We start from the raw sequence: 23,078 nt of genomic DNA on the forward strand, positions 1-23,078 counted from the left end.
GAGGGAGGGGAGGGGAGGGAGGAAGGAAGAAAAGAGGGGAGAGAAAGAAGAGTAGGAAAGAAGGGAGGGAATAAAGAAGGAAAGAAAAAGAAAGAGGGAGAGAAGACAGAAAGGGAGAAAGAAGGAAGGAAGTAGAGAGGGAAAGAAAGAATAAGAATGAGGGAGAGGAAGAAAGATGGGAAGGACGGAAGGAAGGAAGAAAAGAGGGAGCAGGAGGGAAAGAGGAAGGAAAGAGGGGAGAGAAAGAAGAGTAGGAAAGAAGGAAGGGAATAAAGAAGGAAAGAAAAAGAAAGACGGAGAGAAGACATAAAGAAGGAAGGAAGGAGAGGGAAAGAAAGAATAAGAACGAGAGAGAGGAAGAAAGAAAGGGGGGGTCGCCGCCTTGATTTAGCGCCAGAAAAGAGCGCGAAGGGACCCAGGGGCAAAAAGCATTTCCCGTGCAGCGTGAGGCAGCGGGTGTCCGTTTTAGGAGAAGTGCGTAAAGCCTCAGAGTTGCACGTTCATGAGCCTGAGCCGCTGCAGAGCTCACGTTCATGAGGCTGAGCCGCGGCAGGAGGAGGAGGAGGTGAGGCAAGAGGAGGAGGAGGCGGCTTGCCGGGTCGGTGCCTGGCAGCACCGTACGAAGAGTGCCGAGCCTCTGGGACACAGCAGTGCTCTGTAGCACTTTGAATCCTCCTCCACGCGGCACTGCTGGGGGCTTTGTCTGTGCTTCAGCAGCAGCAGCAGCAGCAGCTGTTTCCAAGCACCGAGCCGTGGCAGGAGGAGGAGGATTCAAAGTGCTACAGAGCACTGCTGCGTCGCAGAGGCTCGGGACTCTCCGTGCGGCGCTGCTGGGCGCTGACCTGGCAAGCTGCCTTCTCCTGCTGTGGCTCAGGGCGCTCCACGCAGCGCTGCTCCGGCCGCCTTTCCACCCCCCCTCAGGCCCCAGCTGTTTGTCGGCGCTTTGTCGGCTGGGTCCCGCTGGCTGGGGCGCTCGGCGGGCCACATGACGAGGTCTGGCGGGCCGGATTTGGCCCCCGGGCCTTGTGTTTGACACCCGTGCCCAAGAGATATACCACTAAAACTTGTATACAGTACTCAAGTGTAAACCCTGTTGAAATTGGGGGGGGGGGTCTTATTCCCTGGTAAATGAGGTTAGGATTGCAGCCTCAATCTAATTCCAATCTATTTATACTAGGCAAAAAGGTAAAGTAAAGGACCATTGGATGGTTAAGTCCAGTCAAAAGTGACTATGGGGTGCAGTGCTCATCTCGCTTCAGGTCAAGGGAGCCGGTGTTTGTCCACAGACAGCTTTCCAGGTCATGTGGTCAGCAAAACTAACCCACTTCTGGTGCAACGGAACACCGTGACGGAAGCCAGAGCACACAGAAATGGCTTTTTATACTATGAAAATCCAAATGGACCCAGTTTATAAGAGAACCAAAACCTCTATGGTTCTATGATTCCTGGCACACTCACACAATTCAAGTAAATAAAACATGGCCCTTACATTATTGTAGCATACTGCTTGGGCTGATTCTGCTGTCCTGGGTCTTGTATAGTTTTAAACTGACAACATTCACTAATCTATCACTTTTCTCTGCTAAGTGTCTATTGGTGTCAATTGCTCCAGAGTCTAGTATTTCTAGCTGAAGTTCCATTCTTCTGTAGGATGTAAACAATTCAATAATAGTCTGAAAGGAGATCACAGAATCTTATAGGCAGCAATACTCTTAATACAATCCACATACCCTTCCAGTATTTGGGGGCAACTTTACAGTCCCACCAACTTCTTTTAAAATATCATAACTACCGTATATTTATATGCTACATGGGTTCTAAAAAGCTATAAATAAATAAATAAATAAATAAATAACATTTAATAATAATAATTCAAAAGCAACAACAGAGAGACTAACTCACAGCTTAACCAACCAATCCACCAAAAACCCAACAAGAAATACTTGGCGCTGTATGAAGCAGCCCACCAAATCTCCCTGGGGACAGCTTTTCACAATTCTTGTGCCACCTCTGGAAATTCCCTACTCTGATCACTAGAAGTTGTTTCTTCCTGAAAAAAATGGCATATGGAGGAAGGTCTTGTCCTCAGATCTTAAAGTAGGAGTGGTGACCCTATTGCCCTCCAGATGTTACTGGACTGAAACTCCCATTATCCCTGATCATTGGAAATTCTGGCTGAATCTGTCTTAAATAATGGGGAGGACATTCATATATCAAAAGATGGTGTTCCTTCATTTGGGTTTTCAGCTGATGATAAATGCACTGGAACTCTCGTGGTATCATATTCTGATGTCATGCTTTATTTAGCCACATATTAAAATGAAGGCAAAAATGAAGAGATGAAGTGAATGGTGATAGAGGCATGAATTGTTTCATGTGCTATCTTGTGCATTTTTCTCTCATTTTTAGACAAATGACCATGGAAACAGGTGAATCACAACAAGATGGCAATGCAGCAGACTCTGTTGCAGAAAGTGATGCTGCTTCTATACAGTCTCCATCTGGCCAAAATCAGATCTCTACTCTAGCACAGGTAATCTGACATACAACCTGACACCAACACCTATATAGTTAGCTACTGCAGGCAGGTAGAAGAATGCAAGACTTGCCTGCATACTTTGGGGGCTTTGGGGAAGCCAATAAAACGTTGGACCTCTCAGTTCAAAAGCCCACTTAGCTCAGTGGAAGGTCTTGTGCCACTTGCATCATTCAGCCTAGTCTGCATTGCAGAATTCCTGTGAGGATAGAATGGGATAGAATGGGGCACAGAGATAAATATCTGAGCAAAATGTAAAAAAATAGGTTTAGACCTTTCTAGTAGTTGGGATTATGATCATAAACAATGCATGAATTATGTGTAAAATGATGATGAAATCTCTATTTATATATCCAGTTCTGTCCAGAACCCCTTAAGTACATGGACTCCATCTCTGGTTTAGGCTAGCAGTAGGTGGCTATTTCACCCATTCCAAGCCAGTGTTAGGAATATCTGTGCCATGAGGGGCTAAGCGTGGCCACTGTCCTTTGTATGCAGTGAAGTTGCACCTTTTCATCCCCAGGTGTTTTCTTTGGGGCAAGGACTGAGAAGACAGACATGGATTGATATTCAAGGAGATGAGACGGACTCTCCTTGCCTATAATCTGCCTCTATGTTGTTTTCATCATGTTTCCCCACCCCTTTTTTTGTCCAGGAGGGCTTTTTATGAAAAAGCATTCACTCTGGCAGTCACTTGTATTATTTGTCTCTGATTTTTGGTATCGTATGAGTTTTGAGCCAGGAAGGCCCTATTTTGAAATGCTATCTCTGCCATGGACTATAGTAGGTAGTCCAAACCAGCCAGTTTTGAGTTCAACCTCAAATCTGCCTTATGGGGATAATAATCCTAACCTATTTTACAGGGTTGTTGGAAAAATTGCTACAATATATACACTGCATACTCTGAACAATTAAAAAGTGCTATATAACATAGCTGCCAAGTTTTCCCTTTTCTTGTGAGGAAGCCTATTCAGCATAAGGGAAAATCCCTTAAAAAAAGGGATAACTTGGCAGCTATGTATATAATGGTAAGGGTTGGATGAGTTTAGTTAATTGCATTAGGTTCCATTGAAATCTGTCAAACCTCAGTTCAGCTAACTTAAGCCCCAGTCCAGCAATTATGATACTATTTTATTTCTTTAAAGCTTATAATGAAACCTTTGAGACTTTCCCCAGTTTTAAATAAATACCATAGAAGCTGGATCTGACCTGGATTTAAATGCCTATATGTACAATGAATTAAGTGTAGTTTTGGAAGTTAAGCATTAACAAGTCTGGAATACTGCACACATGCAGTAGAAGCTGCAGAATACCTATTTATCTGAAATAAATTGCCCCTGAAAGAGCTGACTGTGTGTGTGTCTGACCATTTTTGGAATTACTCTGCGGCAGTGCTATAAAACTTTGTTTCCCAGTCTGCTAAATTGTTCTGCAGACTGTCTGCTTCCAGTAATATGGAGTCTTTGCACGTATTCAGATACAAGTGCCATAGCTGGTTCATCTCCTTATTGACGTCAGGATTGCTAGAACTGCTGCCACCTCCACATGAGTAATTAAGCAAACATTTGTGAATGTCAGAATAGGAAAGGGTGCAGTTTTAAAATATTGCAACTAAAGCAGAGGAGGAAACAAATGCATCTTTCAAATAATTTAAACTTGTTCATTGTACTGTCAGTTTAATAAAAGGAGCACAGGATGCTTTGGAGATTCCTTGTAAACTTTCAAATATTATCCAGCCATTTTAAGAAATTGAAAAGTGCCTTTAGTACTTCTCATTGTGCATGTAAGTTACAAGAGAGAGGGCTTTTTCTTGTGATTCATGCTCAGTTCTTTATATGATTGTCTTACATCCCAAAATGAATACATTGGGCACTTTTGGCACAAACTTTTTAAAAGCTTGTAGTTTATCATGACAACATCATATAGAGCAAACCATTGGGCATAGTTTTCTTCTTATGCAGTTTTAGTATAAGCAGCTGCTTGGTGCACTAATAGCCCCTGTATTTCCGTGAATGAAATGTTGGACTAAGATGGGGAAGATTCACTTTCAAGTTGACATTAAATGATGGACTTGCTGACTCGCCTTTTGACAAGTTGCTAGTTCTTCTGTTCTTCATTTGTAAAATGGGTCTCAGAGCTTCTTTGTGTTCAATACACAATGTAGTATTTAGATGAGGAAAAATTAAAAATGGCTTTTATCATTAACTTGCACAAATAGACTGTCTGTTGTTATAAAAGGACTACAAAAATGATTACCTCTCTGTCCCCATCAAAGTTATACAATATGGAACTGTATTGTCATTTGAACCAAAAAAGGCTCTTTCAGTTTTCACTGGGGTGAAGTACCATGTGTCAGTGCTTTATGTGTTACATTTCTGAAGCAAGAAGCAGAAGTATGAGTGATATTTCACCTGCTATTGGAAACCCAATTGTCATTGGAATATATTGACATCAGGCAGGTGCCCCCACAGCTCTCTTTTCAGTGCCTGCTAAAAACATTTTTGTTTAGGCAGGTCTACCCTGACATGTAGAATATTGATGTGTTTGGGGCTTATTGCTGATGTTATTTCATTTAATATTTTAAGTAGTTGTTTTTTAACAGGGTTTCCTGATAATTTTATTGTTTTATTCTCTATGTAAACTGCTCTAAAGTCTTTTTTTTTACAATTAAGCAATGTGTAAATTTTATGAAATAACTAAAATGATATAAGCTGATATAACTTTTACTGTATTGGAAAACAGCACATTGTGTTTCAAAGGCCTTAATTTCACAATGGAAACGTTTTGCCAAATCACCATCATTGGTATACAGGTGCTCACATTGCTAATGTCTTCCTGTTATTTTTCACCAATGCAATAGGTTTCTGTAGCGGGATCAACAACTGGAAGAGGATCTCCCTCTGTAACTGTAGTGCAATTGCCTTCTGGTCAAACAGTCCATGTGCAGGGAGTGATTCAAGCAACTCAGCCTTCAGTTATTCAGTCACCACAGTTGCAATCTGTTCAGGTTAGTTGCATCTCTCTTAACGTTCCTGCAGGCTTTACTTAACCTTTTCTTGGCATCCTTGACTTCTAATTTTTGCTCTAGCAGTGGAGAGAATAACTTCATTGTATTTAATACCAAGGATAGGCTGCCGTTTGACTAATCTTCTGCCATCAGGAGAATATAAAGATGATACTTCTGTCTGCTTCTTTAAAGAGATTACTTCAAACCAGAGCACGTAGGCTTGTACCTTATACATACATAAAGATTGTCTTATTGTTATGCCCATGTGCTGCTGGGTTTTTTTTTCTTTTTCTGTGTGGATAATCTAACAATATTGGATAATCTGCATATCACCAGTTGTGACATACCGGCATATGCTATGAAAAAATCATGCATAGATGTGATATTTAGAATTCTGTATATATTGTTTCTTTTACCTTTTTTTTTTTAAAAAAAAAACCCAACCAGCAACATGCTTCTAGCTCTCATAGTAGTGTGGAGGGGTGTGTGTCACATGGCAGTGAGTGTGGCTAAAGGAAAAAGTGGATGGGGCAACATATGTAACTCTTACTTTTCTGCAGTAATCTAGGTATATTGCAGCCACACAAACTTCTATATTCATGGTTTCTATATTCATGCCTACACAAACACACTTCCATTTTCTATATTCATGCCTACACAAACACACTTCCACCCATAGCTCAGTCAGTAGAGCATGAGACTCTTAATCTAAGGATTCTGGGTTTGAGCCCCACATTGGGCAAAAAAATTCCTGCATTGCATAGGGTTGGACCCTCATGGTCCCTTCAACTCTGCAATTCTATGATTCTAAGCAGGAGGCATTATCACAATTCAGGGACAAATTTGATCCAGGTAAAAGCCCTTGAGGAGGGTATGAAGCAGGATTGGTGAGGGCTGTGGCCATGGGTGAGGAGTGTGGCCTGGGCATTGTCCCAAGGGCCAAAATGTCGGACCTGAGGTTACCCACACCTGTCCTGGCATTAAAGCATAAAGAATTAAACACACATACAGTTACAGTGCCCTCCCCACAACAGATCTTAGCATATTAATGTTAGGTGCCAAATGCCATTTGAACTGTGTGCTCAAGTACAAGGAGTGGGGCAGCACTAAAAATTCAAGGATCCCAACATACTCAAGGAGGGCTGCTGTATTCAAATGAAATTTTAGATACAAAAATTGAAATTGTGGGAATGAGGCTACAAATGAGGTGTGTAAGTGAGAATAGTGAGGAAGGTGGAAGAGAGATGATGAGAAAGGAGATACTGTACAGGAATTCTGAAGAAAGGGGAGCAGGGCACAGTGACTGTAAAGTTATTATTGTCATGTCACTTATTTCCCTCCTTTATTTATTTATTTATTTATGGAAATATTTATATGCAACTATACCACAAAGATAGGGGACCCAGGTGGCGCTGTGGGTTAAACCACTGAGCATACGGCTTGCTGATTAGAAGGTCAGCGGTTCGAATCCCTGTGACAGGGTGAGCTCCTGTTGCTCGGTCCCAGCTCTTGCCAACCTAGCAGTTCGAAAGCACCTCAAAATGCAAGTAGATAAATAGGAACCGCTACAGCGGGAAGGTAAACGGCGTTTCTGTGTGCTGCTCTGGTTCGCCAGAAGTGGCTTTGTCATGCTGGCCACATGACCCGGAAGCTATACGCCGGCTCCCTCGGCCAATAATGCGAGATGAGCGTGCAACCCCAGAGTCGGTCACGACTGGACCTAATGGTCAGGGGTCCCTTTACCTTTATACCACAAAGATATATCAAAGCTGTCCACAACTAAAAACAACAACCACCACCACCATACAATAAAAGCACAAAAGTTAAAAACAAGGACCAGTAAACTATTGCAATGGATGTTTTTTGAATTGCCTGCATAGGCCTGACGGAATAGAACAGATTTCAGTGGGCATTTAAAAGCTGGCATCTGCTGAATCCCTATTGGCAGAGTATTCCACAGGACTGGGATGTTAACACTAAAGGCTTGGTTTCTCGTTATTGTCAATTGACCCTCACCAACTTGAGGAGTGTTCATACTTTCATTTCTGCCTCATCTATTTTCTAAGCCCTCCCTCCTTTTGCCATTGATTTCTGGCAAAACATATTTGGTGACTTCTTTTGCCAGCGCCCTAGCTCAGCCAGCTGACAACACCTCTGCCACAAAATAATATTTCCCTTTGCTTTTCTTGAAGTTTTATGTTCTAGTTCCTTGTCACTTTCTGCATCCACTCAGAGTATGTGAGTGTGTATAAATTTGAAATATTTATAAACTGTGAAACATGACAAATTACCATAGAGCAATAACAATAAAAACACAGCAACTACAAACAGATAAAATGCTTCTCTAAAAAGAAAATTACAATACCATTTGTGAGTCAACTCATCCTTCTGGTGAAGCCTGTGGAAATTTTAACATCTGACAAAATGTGTACAATGTCGGAGCCTGTCTAACTCAGGTGGACAGTGTGTTCCACAAGGCAGGTGCCACTGTCCTGAAGGACCCCATCTGAGGTCCCCATCTGAGTTGTCTTGAAATCCATCTGTGGCGTGTGTGGCATCACAAAGAGGGCCCCATAGATGCAGCAGTGATAGGGCAGGTATATAGAGGGTAAGTCAGAGATCCTGATCCTAACTTGTTTTGGGCTTTATACAGTAACAGTAAAACCTTAAAACTGACCTAGCAGCATACTGGCAGTTAGTGTAGTTTCTTCAGCACTGGTGTTACCTTCGTAGTTTCTGGACCAAATGTAAGGGCAGCCACAAAAGAGCACATTTCAAAACTATCCAATTGTAAAGTACTCCCAGCAACCACAGTCACTTAAGCCTCCAGTGAAAATGATGGATTGAGTACTCCTAGATAGATTATACCTGTTCTTGCATTTACCTTTTAAGCTCTCTGCCATTATGCTCTGTGTTTCTCTCTCTCTCCAGCTACATCCCTGCAAGCTGTTCTGCTCCTAGCCCCCTTTTGTTCCTCTCACCCACTCTGCTGTTATTTCTCTCTGTGTTCTGTGAAAGTAAATAGGTGCCCCCAACTAATCAGTGTTGCTTTGCTCTCATAGCAGGAATGGGGAAGTCATTCTCAGGTTAGAGAACTGTGTATTTGTGGGGACCACAGGGTTTGCAGCCATGATCTTGCCTCGGAAGCCAAGATGATCAAGATTTTGCATATGCTGTTAGGGGCATTGCTAGGTACTTAAAATAATCAGGATATAGGCTCATGAAACAAAATTTGCAGATGCTAATATATAAATAGATAGAAGCAAGTATGGTATCCAACACTCCTGTTCTGCTAATGGAAGAGACATGCACTAGAGGAACAGAACTTTTAATTCCTCTACTCAGCAGTCTCCCCCTTTCCCACCCTCAAAATAGGCACTGGAGAGCTGGGGGACACACTGGAGAAAATTTGGAGATCACACTGGGGGGAAGAAAGGAGACAGATCTGGCACTGTGTCGGCAAAACACCTCTGGCACTGCTTTGGATGTGACCCAGTAATAATAAGTGATTGGGGATATGACCAGCACAGTGATTTGAAGTATGTCCAGCAGCTCTGCAAGCAAGGTTAAAAAAAAGTTGTTTGTTTGGTGTGTGTTTTTTAAAAAAATAGGGGTGGTGTGGGTAGGGAATCAAAGATCCAGTGCAAAACACCTGAGGCTTCAGCCCGCTGGGCCACCCCCTATCAATAGCCTTACCATTAGATGCTGGTGCTGCTGTCTTTAATTTACAAAGCATAGTTAAATTTTCAAAGCAGTTTTATGACAGTCCTGTGCGATGGATCACTGGTAGTAAAGTCTCCTCTACAAATCTGGATTCCATGCTGCAAGTTAACTCTTCTAAGTCGACTCTTAAGAAGGTTAATTTTTTTAATGTTCATATTTTAGGTAGCATCAGCTACAAGTGCAGATGAATCTACAGAGTCTGAGGCTGTCATTGATTCTCAGAAACGGCGGGAGATACTTTCAAGGAGGCCTTCATATCGGTAAGCTATAATTTGGTGTTGTAACAATTGCTGCCTTTCGGTTAAAATGAGTCACTCATTTCATGGGCCAGCTGCTTTTAAATGTATATGTATTTTTACTTGTGCCAGAAAAATTCTGAATGAACTTTCTTCTGATGCACCCGGTGTCACTAAGATTGAAGAAGGAAAGCCAGAGGAAGAAGGAGCGCCCTCTGGCATCCCTGCCATGGCAGTGCCAACGAGCCTTTATCAGACTAGCACCGGGCAGTACAGTATGTATTCCATAACATCAAACAAGATACTTAACTTTCGTTCTTAAAACCAAAATGTAAATTGCAGACTTAGTAAGCTAGATCTATTGTGGAGAGTGGGGGGAATTTCAAGAAAAAGTCTCAATTAAAACCCAAGTGAAATTCATGTTTACATCAATAAAGATCTCTTATAATTTACAGTAATAATCTGATAAGCAAAAGTTAAATTTTGCTTACTTTGTTCCATTCTATTTCTTTAAATGTTATTCTCCTTAATGTGTGTTGCTTCAAATCCATGTATTTCATTATATAACTGAAAGCTAGGGTACACAAGGAAGTTTGTACAATTTTCTTCCATAAATACAGTCCTTAGGATAAAAAGAAATGCAACTTTTTTATGAGTTTAGAGTTAGACTTCAGTGCACTGGGAACTAATCCTGCACTAAGTATCCTTGACGTAAAGGAGGACACACTCCAAATCCTAATAATTGTGCAAAAGTTGTTCCCACTAGATTGAGCCCTTTGGGGATTTTGTGTAGAATCTAGTTTTTACTGTTCTGCTTTGGAGTGCAGAGTCCAACAACTTGGCATTGACTGGAGTTGTACATGGTGACAGATAAAACTTCAATAAGCATATTTTCCATGTAAAGTATGAGTAGAGTTGAAATATCTGTGATGGAGAACTTATTTAAAAGGTTGTTTTGTCATGTTTGAGAATGGAACATTTAACTTTGCATCACATTGTTCCTGTTCTGACACCTAAAATCTATATCCTATAATCTAGCATTTTGTTACGAAAACTGTAACAGGTCTTGTAAGGAGGAGTTAACAGCTGGTTCTTATTCTTTTCTCTTTTTAACATTCAAATATAATTTATGCAGCTGCTTTGTACTGTCTTCTATTGTACAAGATTTCACTGAACAAAGTTGTCTCTGCACAGCAAAGCATCCCTTGAGGCAATACAAAGTTGACTTAGATTGGGGTTGGGGAATGTGTTACTACATTTTTAGTTCCCATAATCCCTGATCATTCACCATGCTGGCTTGGGCAGATAAGTGTTGGAGTCCAAATATATCTGAAGGGCTACAAGTGACCCTTTCCTGAGTTAGACTGTATCCAAATTACAAAAGTGGTGGTACACACTGGACCAGTGGTTCCTAAACCTCTGATAGCTGAGTCACCCTTATTTTCTTCTAAATCAACACAGGAGGCGTACTACACTATATATATATGAATGAGAGAAATCATAGCTGTCAAGTTCTCCCTTTTTTTATGGGAAATTCCCTTATGCTGAATATGCTTCTTCGCGAGAAAAGGGAAAACTTGACAGCTATGGAGAAAATAGCATAACCAGGATTAGAGAATTGCAGAGGTGAAATGGGAGGCCTTTTCTGAGGACAGGTAATTCTGTTCTCTGTCTGTATCAGGTGAAATCACTTACTCCTGATGCAAAGACTCAACAGTGTTGCCTGCATTTGTAGAAGAAGACTGACTGGAAAGCAGTGGTTGCAGAGCCTCAAAAGAGCTCTTCATTATTAATTTCTTATGGCACACTACTAGTTCTTTTAAGATGCACTAACGTGCCTGGCATGCTCTGGTCCATGGGGTCACGAAGAGTCGGACATGACTAAACGACTAAACAACAACAACGTGCCCCAACACACAGTTTAGGAATGGCTGGATTAGAGCTGTTCCAAAGACTCTTGTTTCTGTTGGTTAATACCATTATTGCTTTTGTTAAGTTGCTATAGCCCAAGGTGGAGCAATCCAGATCTCTAACCAGGCATCTGACGGCGTTCAGGGGTTGCAGACATTAACAATGACAAATTCAGGAGCTCCTCAGCCCGGTGCTACAATTGTACAATATGCAGCCCAAACAGCTGATGGCACACAACAGTTCTTTGTACCTGGGAGTCAAGTTGTTGTCCAAGGTATGCTTTCATTTTATATTTGCTTTTAAATGGCATTTGTATCTCTCTATTTGTTTTTAACTCTTAATAGATTTTTCAACAGAAAAGTGGGCTCTAAGTAGCCAGCAAATAACAAACAAAAACAGAAAAAGACCCTCTCCCTTTAACAGAATACAACTACAAAATGACAGAGTTCAGGTAAAATACTTAATGATGAGCTTCCAAACATGAAAATAAAGTTTTAACAGTCAATACAGTAAAATATGCACTATATGCAAATATATGTGTTTCGTGGCCAATTCATCTAAGGAGAAGAGCATGGTTTGATTAACTTTAATCATTGCAAGGAACAAATTGAAGCAGTGTACTTGGATTCTTTGTGTACATGGATTCTTGGATAAATGGATGATACAGTAACTTAGTCTGCAATGTTGAGGTGGGTGCAATGTATTTCTGCATATAATTTGATCAATGTTGGCCTTTTCACTGTGTGAGTGGCTCCTGCATGACAGGAGGTACTGCATTGGAAAGGCTTATTTTTGTTCCTTTTCAACACCAGGGTTGTTTCTGTGGTCATTTGGATGCTATGCCAGGGAGTGACTTGTCCCCTTTATCATCCTCTTTTTGCTATGAAAAAGTCTCTTGCACTTTACTCTTGGCCCTTCCTCTAATAGACATGAAAGAAGGGTTTGTTTTAATGTAGATGGTAGAACGGTTGGTAACTTCAGTTCAAGTACCACTTTTAAAAGTCAAGAGTCTGCAAAATTCAAGCTCTCTTTAGAGGTTGGCAAACTTGCATATAACTTAATGCTCTGTGGAGAAGTAGGTACTTATGCCTCCTTGCCTTGGATGTAATGTGTAGAGATGAAGCATGAACTCTGTATATGTAATACACAGAGGTCTGATAATCTATGGTTCTTACCAGGCAAAATGAGAGGAGAGATTTGCAAGTTGCTGTTGTTGTTGTTGTTGTTTCGATTTTGTTACAAGCAAGTAGCATATCAATTTTGTTAAATAAATAAACTAGCCACAAGTGTTTTAGGCACATACTCTTCAGCTGCACATTGTGCCCAGCTTATGGTGGCAAGGGAACATTCTGACATGCTGTACTACTGTGCGTTGCTTATGTACACTGGATGATGTGTGAATAGGAATAAGATTAAATGTATCTTAGAGAAAACGATAAACTCCTAAGATGCCAGTGTGAAGCCACAAAGAAGCAGAGTATTTTATTATTATATTATTATATTATTATTAAGTAATTAAATCTCTATAACGCCTTTCATCTGAGGATCACAGGGTGGTTTACAATATAAACATGGAAAAAATACATAACATAATAATAAACAAAAACAACCCCCCTCTAGCTTAAAAGGCCATAGATTGTTTAACTAGCCAAAGGCCTGGGATGAGAGGAATGTTTTTATCTGGTGCCTAAAGATATATAATGAAGGTGCCAGGTAAACCGTTGTATTCAAAAGTGGTAATCTCATTAAATTCTAATCTCATTTAGTTACGGTACCTGTTTCCCTGAAGAAAATGGCTCAGGCTACAGCTACCTCGATTGACATGTCACAATAAACCAGTGTTGCTGGGTAATTATGGTTTGCTAAGAGAGGGAAGCGTGCTGTTGAACACTGTCAAATTACACCCACTTCTCTCCTTCCCTGATGTGAGCAGGATAAACAAACCAGGAAGCCAACAATTAAGACTGACTTCCTGTAACATCCAAATCCAGGATTGTGGCTTGCTCCCTAACTAGCCAGTACTCGTAAACCAATAGTTTTAGTCTGGTTAGCAATACTGGCTTGGTAGGAAGGAAGAAACAATGATCTGAGGTCCAGACCTCATGGAAAGCTGAGCTTAATTATGATGTCCTGGTTTGTTTATCCCACCAGGGGAGGAGGAGTGAAGTAGGAGCCATCAGACAATAAGTCATGTTTGCAATAAACCATGATAAGCAGCCACTTTGTGAACACTGCCTGGAAAGCTGCTACAATAATGAAAATAGATTGCTAACTTCTCTTGTGCACGGAATAAACCAGGCCTGTTGAGCAAAATAGGAAGGAGGTTGAGAGAGAGGATATGAGGATTTCTGAAAATACACCTGGGTGGACATTTACACAACAAAGCAAAGGCACCTCTTACATTAACTTCAGCACTAGAGTACTTCCCTTTTGCACTCTTGTGTTCCCTCTTCACTGACATGGAAACTAAGCCAGGGGGGGGGGGACAGACTTCAGGCTCAATGGAACTACCGGTAATTTGATTTTTTCTATAACCTCCAGATCTACCAACCAAAGCCAGATCAGAATGATGGCACAGGGGGACTTCTGCACATTTAGAATTGCTGCTCAGCCAAGGCATTTGTTCTCACTGATATTGCAGTGCTTTCTCACACAAATCCAATCCTGCTTTCCCCACAAGCTTTCTTCATTTCAGCAAGCTAATTGTGTGTGAGAGAGCCTTCTAGTTGTTGCTAGTACTAAACCTCTGGGAGTCTAAAGCTCCTGCTGTTCCACTGAAAATCACCCAGAGATTTACCTGTAGATCCCAATCTTTCTTCTGCCCACCCTGCACTAAAGCACTTCTGTTCCTTTGCCACTGCTTCTGTTCCATGCCGAGGACCGAAATGTGCATGGTACTTTTATACCAACAACCATATACATTTGGTGACTCCTGTGATTGCACTCCATTGTCATCACACCAGAGGCTGAATGGAACTGTGGTTCCAAAAACTGCATATCAGAGCCTCTTAGTCCAAGTAGTTTATATACAAGTAGTTATTACCCCGTAACATTCTGCAATGGAGTCCCTATAATAGTTGTTGATCTTGATGCTGGAAAGAATCTATGTACAGAAATGGTAGAGCAGGCATCCCCAAACTCTGCCTTCTAGCTATTTTGGGACTACAACTCCCATCATCCCTAGCTAACAGGACCAGTGGTCAGGGATGATGGTAATTGTAGTCCCAAAACAGCTGGAGGGCTGAGTTTGGGGATTCCTGTGGTAGAGGCTCACAACATGGGTGTTGGAGACAAGAAGAAATTCCTATCAGCCACAAGATCTGCAGGAAAATATTTATGAGAGGTTAGTGTGAACTGATGGGTTTGGGGAAAATCAACATCATCTTTTTTTTGTCTCTTAGTAGTTACCAAGAGCTGTGCAATTTTTATCATGTGCAAGTATGCCAAGGGATAACTGCCCAGGGCAACATGCCTTGAAAGGCAGGGTGGCAATGCATGAAAAGTAGATAAATAGCAATGGGAAAGTTATTCAGGTGGGTTTATATTCATGCTTACTGAGATGTGACGATAAAGGTAAGAACATACTGTACTGACCTGAGGGTCAGAAGCACTGTGCCTCTGAGTGTCTGTTGCAGAGAAACAGTAGTCCACAAAGGATATTGCCTTTAGGTCTTGATTGTGGGATATCTGGTTAGTCAGTGTGGTGAGCAGGATGCTGAACTTGACAGCCTTTCCTCTGTTACCTGGTTTTGCAGAGCTGAAAGGAGGCACACTCTAGCTCAGGGGTCAGCAAACATTTTCAGCAGGGGGCCGATCCACTGTCCCTCAGACCTTGTGGGGGGGGGCAGACTATGGGTGTGTGTGTGTGAATTAATTCCTATGCCCCACAAATAACCCAGAGATGCATTTTAAATAAAAGCACACATTCTACTCATGTAAAAACACGCTGATTCCTGGACCGTCCACGGGCCAGATTTAGAAGGCAATTGGGCCGGATCTGGCCCCTGGACCTTAGTTTGCCTACCCATGTTCTAGCCCAGCGTTTCTCAACCGCTGAGACACTGGCTGGTGTGCGGCGACGTGCGGCGACGAGAAGGGCGATTTGCATTGTCACGTGCCTGGCGGCCGCCAATATACATAACTGAACCGCCGGAAAGGAAGCCGGCCGGGTCACGACGCGGGGCGAGCGCAGCTCTCAACAGCCACCACCACGGGAGGGTGGTTTTAGACAAACTTAAAGAAGCTGGCTGGATGAGCTCAACCTGAAACTTGCTGAGCAAAGGATTGTGCTGGCAGAGAAATCAGCGTCTTGTGAAGCCTTATTACAGGAGATTGCAACCAACACAGCAATTGGCAAGTGTTTCTTACAGTCATAATTATATAGTCAATATAGGGCGGCACAGAGTTAACTTTTTTAATGGTGGTGTGCCTCGTGATTTTTTTCTTGGAACAAGTGTGCCTTGGCCCAAAAAAGGTTGAGAAACACTGTTCTAGCCTCTGTCACTAGCCAGGTGACTTAGGACCAACTGGGAGGCTGCTTCCCCTGTCTCCCAGGTAGAAAATTAGGACAAAATGGAGACCAACCTGACTCTTTCCACTGGCTAATGAATAAGCAGTTGTCCTAATGCTTCCTTTCCTCTCCTCTCCTCTCCTCTCCTCTCCTCTCCTCTCCTCTCCTCTCCTCTTCCCTCCCCTTTTCCCTTTTGTATCACATCTATTAGACTCTGAGTAGGGGCTGTTTCATCTTTTAATATATGTATAGTGCTTGGAGAAATGTAGGCGTTTTAGTAAATGTTAAGGTGGCGCTGTGGGTTAAACCACAGAGTCTAGGGCTTGCTGATCAGAAGGTCGGCGGTTCGAATCCCCGCAACGGGGTGAGCTCCCGTTGCTCGGTCCCAGCTCCTGCCCACCTAGCAGTTCGAAAGCACATCAAAGTGCAAGTAGATAAATAGGGACCGCTCCGGCGGGAAGGTAAACGGCATTTCCGTGCGCTGCTCTGGTTCGCCAGAAGCAGCTTTGTCATGCTGGCCACATGACCCGGAAGCTGTCTGTGGACAAACGCCGGCTCCCTCGGCCTATAGAGCGAGATGAGTGCCGCAACCCCAGAGTCGGACACGACTGGACCTGATGGTCAGGGGCCCCTTTACCTTTACCTTTAAGTCGTCATCATCATGAAGCAGTAGGGCTCCTCTTATGGTGTCTTGACAGAATTCAACATGGTACAAAACAGTTCTACCCTGACTTGCCAGCTTTTAATTCCTACAGATACTGAATTGCATTGTTGTTTAAAGTACACTTTTCAAAACCTTTATTTTGAAAAGCGTTGGCACCAAAATAACATCTGCCCTCGCTGCAGATGCGTCTATGGAGCCTGATTTATAGCCAGCTCTCTGGATCTGTGCCTGCCTTTGTATCGCGGGGAGAGCGAAGCTAGGCTACATAAAAAGTCTGAAGTGATTGTTTGTTAGCAAAGGTTTTCCCTGGGCTCCTGTTTCAACGAGCTGTTCCAGTGAGAAAGCACATTAATGACGGGGTAGGCTAGTGAGGTCATTATGATGTCAGTGCTGGAGCTTGTAATCCTGCACATGCTTGCTTGTTTGGAACATTTCATGTTCTGCTGGTGGCAGAGGAGAAGCCTTTGAGCAGACGCTGGCCATGGCTGTAACCAGAGACGAAACCGGTAGGCAATTTTGTAAGCTTCTTTTTCAAAAGGGGAAATTGGGGCTGTAGTCCTGCTCACAGCTGGGCTGCTGAAATCCCATGGAATCTGTGGGATTTAGGCAGACAAATTGCAAGTGGGGGGAATTGTTGGCTAGAACACCCAGCGACAGCGTTGCTGGTCTAGAGCACTTAGTTACCAAGCACTTAAAAAAAAAAATATTATAGACTCCTGGAAGCTGTCATTAACATTTCTTTAGCTGAAGCAGCATTTTAGTTAGTTAGACCGATGGGTGCTCTTTCAGTTTTTGTGCTGATTTTCCTTGCTAACGTGAGCTTTGAAGCAATCCTTTGATTTAAGCAGTGAGAACAAGGAACTTGTCCCCCTTGGTGCTTTTTTAGAATAATTAAACAGCTTGGAGTATATGGAAGATTGCTTCTACAGCGTTTAGTTGTGTGGACCGTGCTCACTTCAGCCATGTAATCGGTCTTCCAACTCTGACAGGTAATAAAGAGCAGAAATGAAATCGGAGTGACCCGCGTGGGTGCTCCAGCAATGCTTTTGGCTTCATGATTTAGTTTTTTTGCGCCTCCTCCACTCGAAAAGCTGCCTGTTCCACAACAGAGTTCAGCAGGCTGACGTCAGATAGATTTCCTGGAATCGTGTTTCAGCGGGGCTGGAAAAGTTAAACTCCACAAACAACAAACACATTGACGTCAGCTGCGAGTCATGCTGTGATTTAGTCAGTTCCTTTCTGCTTCAACCAGTGCTGCCACCGCTGCTGGCATGTTTGTTACAGCGTTAATTCAGTAGCCTTCGTGCTGTCTCTGGAGCTAAGTAAGCCTGGCTTGTGTGTCTCTTGTTTGTTGCTAATCCAACGGGATATTTTCTTTTTAAATAATAGTAATAAAAGACCTCAGGCTCACACGAGCAAAAGGACCAGGAGCAGTGCAGCAGACTTGAGTAAAGTTTATAATCCTTGTGATAAAGGTTGCTAGCCGTGTGGGGAGGGGAATGTGGGTGAAACTCAGGTTTCTGCATTATGTAGTGTGCCTGGGTTCTGCTTGCCAGTACTGAGTGGCAGTTTAAAAATATACAGTATATATATTTGTGGTGGGAATCAGGAGTGGACTGATCATTCCTTGCAGGTACAGTTTTTGTATGTACCATAGGATATTTGGTTATTTTATGAATTATGGTTTAGTTATTAAATGAAACCTGGATTCACTCCCCCTTCCCCAGTTCAATTTATATAGCAAAAAAAACCCCAGTAACAGCTATAAACATTGCAGATAGCCATATTGATGGGGTGGGGGCAGAGATCCAGAAGACACAGTTGAGTAAAAAAAAAATTATTAGGGCCAAGTAAAATGTTTCAGAGTTAATGCAGAAGCTTTGGGGTTCTGAATAATTATTCTGGATGTTAAAATTACAAAAAAGGAGTCCGGGGGGGGGGCATGGGGTGGATGGGAGAGCAAGTTTGGCATAATGGACAAGACCAGAGTTCTCCAGTTTGTATCAGTCTTGAGATGGAGTTCTGTAAGCAAAGCTTGATTGAATGATACCATGCATTGTACAAAATAGGTTCCAGGTTGCAGTAAGGGTAAAGGGAAACAATGACACAATGGCTGTTGTGCTTTTCTCAAACTGAACTTGGCAAAAGCTGAACCTTGTAAACATGTTGGGGATTTATTTATTTATTTCATAAAAGTTATAAACTGCTTGATTGTAAAAACAACAACAACAACAACAACAACCCTCAATGCAGCTCACATAAAACCAGAATACCATCTGTTTACTTTTGCATTTTTGCATGCTGTTTTAAAGTCACTTTTATCACACAGGAATTTAAAATGTTAATGGTCAGTAGTGTAAAAACTTCATAATATGGTGGGGGGAAGGAGCAGAGGAAGAATGATATCACTGACTGGAACTTTAATCCCTGCCTGTGTAAAGCTACCAGATTGCAGCCTGATAAATTTAATAAATAATAATAATTCCAGCAGCTGACATTCACATACTTATTGCTGATATTTGTAAGGCATCTAATGCAATACTTTACAAATGGCAACAAAAACAGACCCCCACACCAGGAAATGTAAGTAGGAGCAAAAAAACCATAGGGTGAATGAAAGAGATTCCCCGCCCCCCTCTGAAATGCTTTTCTTATGACCATACGAAGAGACAGCACATCTAAATGTTCAGTCTCTATGTCCCTGAAATTCCCTAAAGAAGGACTAGCAGGGTAAGACCCTCATTGGAATATTATCTCTTTTATCTATCCTACTGCTTTTTGCTCCTACTTCCCCATACTTTACAAAGAATAATATTGGACATTGCTTGGTAGTGGTCACCATGACAACAGATTCAATAGATAATAATTGCAGAATTTATCTGGCTGCCATTGGCATTTGTTCTGTTAAAGGACAGAAGGAAGAAAATGTACTTTTTGATATTTACTTGCATTCAGCTATTAACTACGTTTAGCAAAAGCGAGATAGAGCCCATGCAAATCTGCCAGTTGGCAGCCCATCCCAGTTTCTGTGATCATTGGCTTCGAGAGATCAAGAGAGCATGTCTGGACAGACCTAGGCTGACCTGAGGCTCTTCCTTCCTACATGTGAAGAGTTGAAGGCCCTGTTAAAATTCTGTTTAAAAAATCCCTGTATTTTCTGGAGTTACTGATTGCTGGTATGGTACCTCTCAAAATAGGCCTGCAAAATGTGTGACCTACCAGGCTGAAAATGGCCTCCAACAGCTATATATACCATAGTGGCCTGCCAGGGCTTGAGGAACTTGGTTGCCCATTAATTAGGTAACTTAGTTGGTAGAGCATGAGACTCTTAATCTTAGGATCGTGGGTTCGAGACCCATGTTGAACAAAAGATTCCTTCAGTTGCAGGGGGTTGTACCACTAGATAACCCTTGTGGTCCCTTCCAACTCTACAATTCTACAATTCCATTGTTTCTCTTACGATTGTTTTTATTTATTTGTATTTATAGAAATATTTATATACCACTATTCATAAAAAAATACCAGAGTGGTTTACAGCAATTTTTGTCACATCTATATTAAGTCACATCTAGAGTATGGTACAGGCATTCCCAAACTTCGGCCCTCCAGGTGTTTTGGACTACAATCCCCATAATCCCCTGATCACTGGTCCTGTTAGCTAGGGATCATGGGAGTTGTAGGCCAAAACATCTGGAGGGCCGCAGTTTGGGGATGCCTGGTATAGTATAAAGTCCCAACACTGTCACAGAGATGGAGAAATGTCTCCTAGCTGCTAAGGAGAGGGCTTTTTCAGTGGTACGATGCCTTCTTCAGAAAAGCTCACCTCACATCTACATTGTGGTCTTGTCCATCCCAGGTGTCTACCTTTTTATTTTCCTGGGCATCTTAGTTTTTGATTGTTTGTGTTTTATAAGAAAATGTCTCTGTAGTGCTTTTTAAACCTTTGAACATTTCTGTGTTGCTTATTTTCTCTACAGTAAACAATGCACTTTTTGTTCTGTCTGCACTTGAATAGATGGAGAACATTCTCATCTGGATCTTATTTAATTTATCTATTAGAGCATTTTTAGGCTGCCCATCATCCACAGATTTCAGGGTGGATTACGTAACTTTAAAATAACACCACCACCACATCCATATTAAATAAATAAAGATCAGGTAAAAATACCAAATTAAAACTACCAAAATGAACCTCAGCAGCAGACTAATATCCCTAAACTGCTTGGGCAAAAAAGCAGATCTTAGCCAGGTGCTGAAATGTCAAAACTTTTGGTGCCTGGGGGAAGGCATTCCGCAACTGGGACGCCAACACTGAGAAGGCCCTATCTGTGACACTGCAGTGGTGGGACAATGGGAGAGCTTGCTCCCCACCCCAAATCTAAGGAACTGGTCACAGCATGTGAATTATGTTCTTCCTGGTATTCGAAACCAACGGTTTAGATCATGGAACTGTGTGACATTTCTTTTGTGTCATTTTCTTCTTTTGTTGCAGCTGCTACAGGTGACATGCCAACTTACCAGATCCGAACTCCAACCACAGCCTTACCTCAAGGGGTAGTCATGGCAGCATCCCCAGGAACGTTGCATAGCCCACAGCAGCTCGCAGAAGAAGCAACACGTAAAAGAGAGCTAAGGCTCATGAAAAATAGGTATTGCTATTTCAAGAAAAAGTAATGAGTTGAATTTACTTTAAAGAGCTGATGACAGGAAAGATGGGGGTGGTAAATCAGTATAGTTGCTAAGGAACATTTTCCCAAAGATAAAATTGGCCAGTGGGTTCTTTCACGTAATTTACTGGCGAGAAGAGGGCAATGCCTTCTCTCTTTATTGCTGAAGACCTTTGCCCTGGCATTTAAAGTGCCGTTGAATACTATACAGTTGCATTATTGAATCTTTGTGGCTTTTAAAGCAGGATTCCTCAATCTAGTGCCCCCCATATGTTTGGCCTACAACTTCCATCAGCTCTAGCAAGCATGGTCACGCTGGCTGGGGATCGTGAGAGTTGTAGTCCAACAAATTTGGAGGACCCCAGGTTGAGAAAAGCTGCTTTAGAACAACTGTTGTCCAAGGACCAAACAGCCGAAATTCCACCACTTCATGTGGTAACAGATTTGAAACAGGCTGTGGCTGCTGCTGCTACATGAAAAGGGATGCCAGTTTGGGACTAGAGTCAGCCTAGTCTGTGCAGGTTTCTAAGTTCACCAACCTGGCGACTTTCCAAATAGAAAAGAAACACAATTCCTTCACTTGCTATGGGGATATAAATGGCAACAAACCACCTGAAATTCCTTATGAGATCATGGAAAGCTTAGATTACCTTTGCTTTATAGTTCATGAGGGGAGATAGGAGGTTAAAGTGAAGTGAGGTTATTGAATTTATATATTGCTCTCTGCTGAAGAAGTCCTGAACCGATTTACAACCAAGTAAAATATAAAATAACAGGATTCTATGAACACGGGGAGAGCATTCCATAAACAAGGGGCTACTACAGAGAAGGCCCGTTCTGTCTTTGCCACCCTCTGGACCTCCCTCGGAGGTGGCACACACTGGTGGCTTTTGGCAATGCATATTACTGAGTGTTTTGTAGAGTTCTCCCCCTGAAGAGAAAATATTATATTCAGTATTTTCATATATTATACAACTATATATGGTATAGATGTGGTGAGAGGTTATATTTATGCATTTCTCTAATTGCCTGTGTTTGGGATATGAATTTGAGGCAGGCAATTTCAATGTAGCATCTGCTTCTATAAAGGAAGGGTGGAAGTGTTTTGCTTAATTTTTAGGGGGCATTCTGTTAACTTCCCAACAGCTGATTTCGTGTCTGTTACAGGAAAACAAATTTGCTGTGGGATGTCTCCCCTGCCCCTCCCCTTTTTGTGGTGGTGGTCAGCTTATTTGTGCTATTTGTGTGTCTTGTTTTTGGTGTCAGTGCATGACCTCTGATATTAATGTCTGCTGTTGGCATGCGCTTTGTAGGAAAAAGTCATCTCAATTGTAACTAACCCTGCCATTGCTCACTGCATCCATGGTATTGCTTTTTCTCATGCCCTTTGTCTTAAATTGCTCATCCATAAAAATTCATGCCTTAGATTCCAGATGTTTGCGCTCTCTTTTTCTCTTTCATTCTCTTACCCGGTTTAGCCTTGTGTCCGCCATCAGTAACACATGTGCAACACGCACCAGTTTTTCTTAACATGTACTTTCTTCTATATAAATAAATAACTAGTAGGATCCCAGCCTGTGTGTGCAGATGATTCTAGGGGAAAATCTTGCCCACCCCCATGTGCAAGCAGAAGTGAGTTAACACAAGCTGAGGAGTTGATGGCATAGCTAAAAGCTTCTCACTGTTGCTTGTTTGGGCTTATTTACAATATTTATATAATGCTTTTCATCAACAAAAAAGTTCTCAGAGCTGTTCACATAGTACAAGGTGGCTTTCAAACATGCTTCTGTTAAGCTGTTTTGAGTCTCAGAGGAGGAGAGAAGA

At 42.0% G+C, this 23,078-nt stretch overlaps 1 protein-coding gene across 7 annotated transcripts in view; it reads left to right on the top strand.

The window, feature by feature from the left end:
- The window catches only part of CREM (cAMP responsive element modulator), a 36,013-nt gene that overhangs the window by 8,517 nt on the left and 4,418 nt on the right, over nucleotides 1-23,078 (top strand). For 2 of the 7 annotated variants that reach the window (XM_035129409.2, XM_035129410.2), the window contains exons 2-7: nucleotides 2,410-2,533; nucleotides 5,397-5,543; nucleotides 9,429-9,526; nucleotides 9,635-9,777; nucleotides 11,499-11,687; nucleotides 21,080-21,236. In XM_035129409.2, coding sequence (XP_034985300.2) covers nucleotides 2,414-2,533; nucleotides 5,397-5,543; nucleotides 9,429-9,526; nucleotides 9,635-9,777; nucleotides 11,499-11,687; nucleotides 21,080-21,236 — 854 coding nt within the window. In that variant the 5' untranslated portion in view covers nucleotides 2,410-2,413. The other 5 variants (XM_035129412.2, XM_035129411.2, XM_035129414.2 and 2 more) reach the window with 5 other exon arrangements.

The sequence above is a fragment of the Zootoca vivipara genome, chromosome 12 (genome assembly GCF_963506605.1).
Source record: "Zootoca vivipara chromosome 12, rZooViv1.1, whole genome shotgun sequence".
In the NCBI taxonomy this organism is placed as follows: Eukaryota; Metazoa; Chordata; class Lepidosauria; order Squamata; family Lacertidae; genus Zootoca; species Zootoca vivipara.